Source organism: Takifugu rubripes, chromosome 1, assembly GCF_901000725.2.
Source record: "Takifugu rubripes chromosome 1, fTakRub1.2, whole genome shotgun sequence".
NCBI classification, from domain to species: domain Eukaryota; kingdom Metazoa; phylum Chordata; class Actinopteri; order Tetraodontiformes; family Tetraodontidae; genus Takifugu; species Takifugu rubripes.
This window is the reverse complement of record NC_042285.1, coordinates 17,219,751-17,229,199: the sequence shown is the minus strand read 5'-3', so window position 1 is coordinate 17,229,199 and position 9,449 is coordinate 17,219,751. Positions and strand designations below refer to the sequence as shown.

The 9,449-nt window shown below is 47.7% G+C and overlaps 1 protein-coding gene across 1 annotated transcript; it reads right to left on the bottom strand.

The window, feature by feature from the left end:
- Positions 1–5,689: 5,689 nt before the first annotated feature.
- LOC115253338 (uncharacterized) lies at positions 5,690–8,570 on the bottom strand. The gene is made up of 2 exons (XM_029851216.1): positions 7,847–8,570; positions 5,690–7,358 (listed from the first exon to the last, which is right to left on the bottom strand). The coding sequence occupies exon 2, from the start codon at positions 7,067–7,069 to the stop codon at positions 6,242–6,244; it is 828 nt and encodes a 275-aa protein (XP_029707076.1). The 5' UTR covers positions 7,070–7,358; positions 7,847–8,570; the 3' UTR covers positions 5,690–6,241.
- Between the last annotated feature and the right edge of the window lie 879 nt (positions 8,571–9,449).

The window sequence follows — 9,449 nt, the reverse complement described above, 5'->3', positions numbered from 1 at the left end:
TTTTTACAATAATTCTAAAACTGCTAAAGTCTAACAGGGTTTATTGTTATCTTCTGGTGATGGTGGTTTATCCTGTGATAACACTCACATTTAAATCAAGTTCCTATATGATGTATCTTTTGTTTTAAAAAATCCAGAACGTTGCACATTACACAGATTTACATCTTGTAACTTTCCCTGACTTTGACTTACAGAAGGGGTGTGGAAGGAGGTGGAGACTTTGCAATAAAAATTCCTTTGTGTTGCTACATTTAGATGATAAATTGAATTTCGGCAAACAGAGCAGTTAAACAACTAAAGCTGTTTGTTGACTATGTTTCTGTCTACAAGGTCATTTGCAAAGCCAGGGAAGTTCAGTTTGAGTCTTAGAGGATCAAATCACCATGCCCTTCATATAACCTTGTAATAAAATCTAAAATGTTCAACTGTAGCTGACACTACTGCGGTCAAGCCAACCAACACTTCGGCAGAAGCAGAAAATGTGTATACAAGGCATTATGGTAGGCATTACGGTAAATGCTGAGCACAACGGAATCGGTTTACTCTTGAATTTCTTTCTTTCAGTAATTCTGAAACTCGGAACAATGAATTCCAATTTATTTCTTCTGAACTAAAGAATATAAAAATGAGTGGGGGAGCTGGACCAAGTAAAAAGCCAAAACCGTACCATTTCCATACAGAATGGGAGGTGGACTTTTTTTTGTCACTTTCAAAATGCGTTTGCCTCATCTGCCAGTCTGCCATCACTATACCGAAAAAGGGAAATGTGGAGCAGGATTTTCGGACTGTTCATAAAAGCTACGATACTAACTTCCCTCCGAAAAGCGATCTGAGAAGGAGAAAGGTGAAGGAACTAAAATCTCAGTTGTCCGAACAGCAGTCATTTTTCTCCCAGCTGACTTCAAAAGCAAAGGCAGCCACCGAAGCCTCGTTCCGGGTCACTTCATCGTTAAGAACAAGCAGCTACTGTCCGGACTATGCATCCCTGGCTGATTCCATTCAGTACAAGTCATCAGAGAAAGGTAATGACAAAAAATGCACAGATTGCACAACAATGATTTTAATGATATGATTTTTAATGATTTTAATATATTTTTCTATTATCTATCCGGATTAATGTAGATAATCCTTGAAGATATAAATTTAATCATGGATGGACTTTGTTATATATTATAGCACTCTGGGGTTCTTGGCTGTGGAAGATCTCAGGCAGAGACTTCTGTCAGCTTATTCTGCAGATGAACTCTAGTGGTCCGTTCAGAGCCACGCACATCTCAACTTTAGTGAACGGCGAGTCTCAGCTGATTCTGGGGATGGGGGCACGCTTACGTGGTGGCATCCGACAGACCTGTGCGTAGGTCAGTTTGGAGCCCACCTGAAAAGTCAGAGCACAAGGATTTAGTTTCAAACCATGAGCATCTTTGCAACAGGTCTGCTATGACCTGAGGTATTTCTCCTGTCAGGGGTCTTTGCTGATAAGTGTTGATGTGTCTATGACCAATCAGGGCATTCACTTTATGAATGAGTAACATGAATGGACACAATTAAATCAAGCATCAAATTAAGCATTAAAAACTAAACACCCAAAACTTACTTGCTGTCCTGGCAGATGAGCTGGTTGGTCGATGGTCTTGGTCTTTGGACTCTGCTCTACATTCCTGAAGAGGAACAAGTCTCAGGTGTTACCAAGTGCTCCGCAAGTGAAATAAAGTGCGAGCGAGGGTGGGGACCATAAACTTACCGATTTAACATTGGCTGAATATTCTGAGCCTTGGAGGGCTGGAGCTCCAACACTGGCCCTGGGATGTCCACACTGCTGCCCGTCTGGGGGAACTCAGCCTGGGGTGTGTTCTGGGACCACACCATTCCCTTCGGCTTGTCCCCGCTGTTGCCCCCTTCAGCCATCACTCGCTGCTCAGGACAGACGGCGTGAATCTTTGATGGGGTGGAAGCATCTTCACAAGCACCAGGGGGCAAAGTTTGAGTGCCAACGTCCTGACGCTCAGGTCTCAGGGTGCCAAGGTCTTCAGGTGCCTTATAAAAACAAATTGGGACAGAGGGACCACCCTCTTCTCGGCTCGGGATTTTCCTTATGCGTGAATTCGCTGGAAGCCATGGACATTTGAGCTCTGCATTGTCCTGCCATTCAAACTCGGTGGATCCACGGCGAGTTTCTTGACCGATATCCAGTGAGGATACTGTGGTCAGACGCACATCGACCTCACTCGGTAGAGACAGTTCTGGAGAAGGTGTTGGCAAAAAAACAGGGTCTGCTCCAGGAGGAGGTGCTGGGAAAAAAACAGGGTCTGGTCCAGGAGGAGGTGGTGGCAACAAATCAGTGTCTGGTCCAGGAAGAGGTGCTGGGAAAAAAACAGGGTCTGGTCCAGGAGGAGGTGGTGGCAACAAATCAGTGTCTGGTCCAGGAAGAGGTGCTGGGGAAAAAACAGGGTCTGGTCCAGGAGGAGGTGGTGGCAATAAATCAGTGTCTGGTCCAGGAAGAGGTGCTGGGAAAAAAACAGGGTCTGGTCCAGGAGGAGGTGCTGGGAATAAAACAGGGTCTGGTTCAGGAGGAGGTGCTAGGTAAAAAACAGGGTCTGGTCCAGGAGGAGGTGGTGGCAACAAATCAGTGTCTGGTCCAGGAAGAGGTGCTGGGAAAAAAACAGGGTCTGGTCCAGGAGGAGGTGCTGGGAAAAAAACAGTGTCTGTTTCAGGAGGTGTGTGGAATAAACTGGTTAGCAGCACGGTGGATGGACCAGGCTCGTCTGTTGCCCACTGACTCTGCTCCTGCTCAAGGTCATCAGCGTCGATGGGACGTACGCTGTAGAAGCTATTTGACCAATCTGGAGCGTTTTCCTCTCCGCCTGTGCTCAGTCTGTCCAGTGCCTCACAGGGATGTGATTCAAGGGTTTTCTCATCACATGCTGCACCGCTGTCTCCTTTGAGCTCTGCATCCAAGCATGCATGCTGGGTTCCTGCGGTGGTGTGCTGCCTCAGCTCCACCGTCGTCGTGCTCCGTCTAATGTAGGGTGGGAAGTCTGACAGACTGCTGTCGCTGTCACTGTCACTGTCACTCCACTCGTCAGAAGAAGTACTACAGCAGCACCCCATCTTCTGCAGCCTGAAGCAGAAACAACAAAAGCCACTGCCATGACCACACACACTCAAACAAAGTCATTAACAGATCCGTTCGCTGCTCCAGCCTCCTGGAGAAAGACGAAAGTTCCACCTCGCCCCCTCCCCAGCCAAGACTAGCACAGGTGAGGGGCTCACGCCCCTGCCAATCATTGGGGCGTGAGCAAGGCTGAGTTAGGCTACAGTTTGAGAGGGTCTGGCACATGCTACACAAGCCCCGCCCCCACCCGTTTCTCTGTGACTTGCATCAAACCAGCTCATGTGCATGAGCCCCGCGCACGAGTCTGCACTGACACGAAGAAGCACATCCACATTAGCAGAATCTGATTTATATTGAACACATTTAGACTTTGGAAGAGTTGCCAGCAGAGCTCAACTTGATCCCAACCATCAACTCCCAGTTACTTACCTTTGTAAGTGTGTACGTCAGTACGTAGCTTGTCTATCTTAGAGGGTGATGCTCGGTGGAAGGATCGAAGAATGAGGCGGCAGATTTGATTCTGAATCAAAAATCTATGCAGTTGGAGAGAAATGAGTTGTCTTCGTGTAATGGTGGTTTTTCAGCTTAACCCTTAATGATTAATGTATGTAGGTGTAGCAGCAACACTTTACTATAAAGAGTTTTTTGTGTGAATATTAAAGCCATTTATGATCAAAGCTCAATGGCTTTGAGTTAAAGTCACCTGTTGTGACTTACAACCTAAAATGGCCTTTTATCTGTTTGTTGCGGAACTTTTAGCCGTATGGAGAAGAAAACCATTACTCTAAGTTACTGTGTAGGAGATGGTTTTATTCCAGTCAGTCGGTCAGGATACACACACGGAAGCGTGCGGAGAGATCTCTTGTATGTACACAGTTCTGATCTTATATAGTTGAAGGCTCGCCTCTGAGGCGCGGACACAGGATGTCTTCACAGTAGGTGCGCGCTGCATGCACTGCAGGAGTTTGGTGCCTTCACAGCATGTGTTCCGGCTGGCGCAAGAAGTTGAATGACTGAGAATGCCCCCCCCCCCCCCCCCCCCCCCCCCCGCCCCCTCAGTCGTTTGACGTTGGTCTTCTTTGAACCTCAGCACGTCTTTGTTTCCTTGTAAATGAATGAGGAACCAAACGGACTTCATCTGCTCTCCTAAATTTCTATTTCAAGCCTTCCTTTTACACTCAATTTACATTTCACAATCAAATTCCATTTCAATTCCCCCCTTTTGATCCTTCTTGGATCAACCTGATTTTGACAGTAAACTTGAAATACATCAGTAACTTAGTTCATCTTTATAATCCTCTTCCAGTCCACATTCAGATAAATTGTAAAGTCCGGTTTCTTGTGTGGTACTAGGGAGAAGATGAGTAGTACTGCTGTGATTGATATCACACCCAGGGCACACAGGATTTTCCTCAGGATCAGGTCGGTCCATCGCCTGGGATGTAAAGGCTTTCCTTGGAGGCTCATCTTGTTCTTTCGTTGGTGGCTTGGCACGCCACTTGGAGCAGCAGGGACGCTAGTTTCACTCCCTACTGACCGGCTCCTTCGGTTCTGGCACCTTCTTGCAGTGGAACGCGTGGATCCACTTTGCTCTCTCGGCTACTTTCGCCGCGGTCTGAGTCACCAGCAGGACTTGATTCAAGACATTGCAGCGTTTGAGCATCAAACAGTTGACAGACACACACACAGACAAGTTGACAGACACAGACAAGTTAACAGTCACACACAGACAAGTTAACAGTCACATACAGACAAGTTAACAGTCACATACAGACAAGTTGACAGACGCAGCGCGGCGCATGGGATCCCAGTACATAGTATCAGTGGTAAGATGGACTGAGGCTTGTGCGTAGAAACGCTCCTCATAATTTGTGTCCTGTCTTGGTGCGATGTGGGCAGTACAGTGCACTGCATCATCTGTTTGCAGATGTGCAGCAGGGCCCACTCTGCCTTTTGCCCATTGTAATAGCACGCTTGACTCTGAATGGGGTAGCCCCCAAATGTAAATCTATTTAAATTCCGGGGTTACAGGAGTAGCTAACATAGTAATAGATGAGGGGGATGGACGCTCAGGCTCTAATCCAGGGGTGGGCAAACATTTTGATGCGTGGGCCACAATGGGTTCTAACATTTGACAAAGGGGCCGGACCAGAAGCAGATGGATGGATGGAGTGCTTTGGTAACCTCACCTCATTGGAGAAAAAATACACATCTTGGGATATGGAGAAAACATGTGCTTTAATTTCAAATGAAAATGACGAGAAGCATTACAACAAAATATCTGACTTTGGAATAAGTCTTAAAACACTTAAAATCAAATGAATAAAATGTGCCTTTTTAAAAAAAAATTAATAACCATTTCTATTTTAAAGCACTGAAAGTTCTGTTATCCTTCAGGATATCACCATCACTCTCCTCCTGACTGTCTTTTTTCTAGTGGGAAAACACCAGAATTGCAGTGAAAATGTAACATTAACAAGGTTTATTCATTTAATTTTTCAAGTTTGGCGGGCCGGATTAAAACGTTTAACGGGCCGCGTGTGGCCCCCGGGCCGTAGTTTGCCCATTCCTGCTCTAATCCCTCTGGGGTTGATACTAAATTTATTCCCAGAGCTCAAATAAAGTCACGGCCTACCAGGTTTATTGGACATGTCGGAGATATCAGGAATGCATGTTTAAACGTGTGGTTTTCAAATTTACACTGGAGTACAGAGATCTGCCACTCATGCGAGTGTTGGGGAGAGATTTGACTTGTATCACAGAATAGGTGGCTCCCGTGTCTACCACAAAACAAAGTTTAGTTTCTTGCACGGTTATGTCTACTGTAGGTAATTTGTTTATAATTTGATCAGAAATATGAGCATAATGCATGAATAGGCTAGTCACGTTCGCTTGCGGATTCTTGTGGTGGTGTGGTGTGATACTGTGCCTGAATCGTGGTTGGATGCTCCTCAGCCGGCTCCACCTCTCTTTCTTGTCAGTCCAATTGTTGCCATGGTTCCGAATAGAATTGGTGCTCCGAGCGTCCCCGTCCTCTGCCCTGCGGGTACCCTCTGCCACGCCCTCTTCCTCTTTTCTGGGGACAGTATCGTGACCAGTGTCCATTCCGACCACAGTAGTGACAGGTGTCTAAGTCGTCCTGCCCCTGGTTCGGTGGTTGCTGTCGTGTCTGTGGTGGGCCTCGAGATGGGGCACGTGGAGGGCCTCCTCCGTCGTGTCGTCTGGCGCCATCTGGTGGAGGATTCTTGAGGAGAGCCAGTTGTTTCTGCTGCAGGGCTTGTCCTCTTCTTCCATAGCGGTCTTTCTTTCCTGTTGTCGTTTGTACTGGTGATCAGCGTACTTTACCACCATGGAGAGTCGCGTATCAGCATCACTCCATCCGATGCATGAGTCCTTAACCAGCTGACCCAGTGGGTGTTGGAGGCCTTGAAGGAATTGTTGTTTCAGGAAGGTTTCATACGGGGTGACTTCTGGGCCTGGATAAGGGTCAGGCTTGGTCATGCCGCTGTGATCGTCGAATGCTATCATGAGACGCTGGACGTAGTCTCGTGGTCCCTCATCCTTTGCCTGGACACACGCAGAAACCTTGGAGAGATCACATTGTGTTTTAAAGTCTTCGGTTACCTTGGTGATCAGGCGGGTGGTGAAGTCCCTGTAGGCTATGTCACGAGGGTCATCACCTGCTCCACATGACGCCCAGTTGATTGTTGCAGGCTGCCAGTGCCCACTGAAGATGCTTTTTACAGCCGCGAACTGCGTGGGTGAGCAGAACTTCATTATTCTGGCCATCTCAGAGGATGTCGGGACATAGTCTCGAAAGAAGTCAGTCAGAGCTTTTGCCATTGTAGCTCCTCCTTTCTCCGGAGGAGGGAGGTGTTTCGCAGCTTCCACGATGTCTGCTTCTGTCCAGGGCCTGTACACATACATTGGGTTGCCCTGAGGGACTCCCCATGGCATGTTGAAGGCGAGTACCAAGGGCCTGTTGTCCCATTCTCTCGTCCCCCTGGTGGCTATAGGGGAGAATGATGTTCTTGGGCTCACCCCACAGGCCGTCCCTGAGGTTGTTGGGTGGAGTCCTTCTGGCGGGTGAAGGTCATCTGGGGTGGGTAGAGGCAGAAGAGGCGAGCTCGGGGCCGTTTGGGGTGTAGGAGGCTGCGAGGGGGCAGTCAGGCTGGATGGTGGTGGTTGATAAGGCGGCGGGTAGGTAGTTTCAAGAGAGGCAGATGGCCCGGCGTTGGATTTCCAGCTGTCTTGCAGAGACGGAAAAGGGGGAGAAGAAGGGGAAGGGGGAGGTTTCTGCTCGGGCTTTGCTATCTTAACTGTCTCTACTTTCAATTGCGTTATTGCCTTCTGGCATTGCTTTCTCTCGCAGTTATCACATTCTGTTTCCCAACATTTCAACTTTTCTTCCATATCTATCATCACGTGTAATTCTTTTGCTGATAGTTTCTTTCTGCTCATCATTTCATTCTTTTTCTTATTTAAATTGTCCCTCAGGGCGGACAATTGTCGCGCACTTAACGATCCTCCCTCTGAAAACCCATACTGTTCACACCACAACCTGACATACGCACAACTTTCCGGCCCGTACTTCTTAGTCATTATGTCCATTACTGGAGACAGTCGGTCCCCAGCACCACGTTCGACTCTTACCTTACTCTGCAAGGTTCCCATGGTAACCTGATCCTGTTTTATTGCAACCTGATCTTATTTTAAAAAGTTCACAGGACTTACTTTGGTGTTGAACAATCTGGTCTTGCCTTTTTCTTGCTCACAGGATTTACACTTTGATACCTGGTCTTGCCTCAATGATCTCACAGGATTTTCGTATTTATTTAAGCTGTTTAGCGGCGCTCGCCGGTTAGCAGAGTAAGGTTAGCGTCTATCCTACGCAGTAATTCGTCCCAAATATTAGGATAAATACGTCTTACCAATCCTGTGACCGTCGATCGGGACCGACTGGGTCCTCCTCCTCCTTAAGATTGCAGGGTTTGAGGATGAATCGCCTTTGGTGGATTCAGGTGGCCAGCCCCTCAGTCGGGTCCCGATGGACGTAACCAGGATCCCACTTCTGACACCAAGTTTTTCGCGGAATCTTTAGCCGTTTGGAGAAGAAAACGATTAATCTAAGTTACTGCGTAGGAGATGGTTTTATTTCAGTCAGTCGGTCAGGATACACACACGGAAGCATGCGGAGAGATCTCTACTAAATGTAGTTCTGATCTTATATAGTCGAAGGCCCGCCTCTGAGGTGCGGACACAGGATGTCTTCACAGTAGGTGCGCGCTGCATACAACGCAGGAGTTTGGTGCCTTCACAGCATGTGTTCCGGCTGGCGCAAGAAGTTGAATGACTGAGAACGTCCCCCCCTCAGTCGTTTGACGTTGGTCTTCTTTGAACCTCAGCGCGTCTTTGTTTCCTTGTAAATGAATGAGGAACCAAACGGACTTCATCTGCTCTCCTAAATTTCCATTTCAAGCCTTCCTTTTGCACTCAATTTACATTTCACAATCAAATTCCATTTCATGATCTCACAAAAATAATCTCTGTAAGAAGCTGGAAGAAATAGCTGGGGAGAGGGAAGTCTGGGCCTCTCTGCTTAGGCTGCTGTCCCCGCGACCCGACCCCGGATAAGCGGGAGAGGATGGATGGATGGATAAATGGATGGATGGATGGATGGATGGATGGATGGATGGATGGATGGATGGATGGATGGATGGATGGATGGATGGATGACCGACTGTAGATTTTGTTGTGAAAATAATTAAATATTGTGATTTTACCTCACCGTGTCCCAAATTATTACACAAATATTTTTCTATGATTCTCCTATGATGGCGATGCAACCATGGTCAGGGAAAACGCTGTGGAGGAATTTAAAGTAGGGTTAGGCTGTAAAGAGAGTTCCCAAGCTCTGAACATCTCACAGAGCACCGTTCAGTCCTTCACCTGGGGATGGGATGAGTGCGGCACAACTGGAAACCTACCAAGACACCGTCGGCCACCTAAACTTAGAGGCTGAACAAGGAGAGCACTGATCAGAAGCGCAGCCAAGAGGCCCATAGTGACTCTGGATGAACTGCAGAGCTCCACAGCTCAGGCAGGGGAATCTCTCCACAGGACCTGGCCATTATGGAAGAGTGGCAAGAAGGAAGAATTCCCGCTGGCAGTGGGCCAGAAGCCATGTCAGGGACACAGCAACCCATGGAAGAAGGTGCTCTGGTCAGATGAGACCAAGAGTGAGCTCAGTGGCCTAGTGGTGGAAAACTAACAGTGCACATCACTGTGAACACAGCTTCCCCCGGCAACATGGTGCTGGTGGCAGCATCGTTCTGGG

Coding starts and splice junctions, on each gene's coding strand:
- LOC115253338 (XM_029851216.1), bottom strand. CDS start 7,069: ATGCCATGGGGAGTCCCTCAGGGCAACCCAATGTATGTGTACAGGCCC.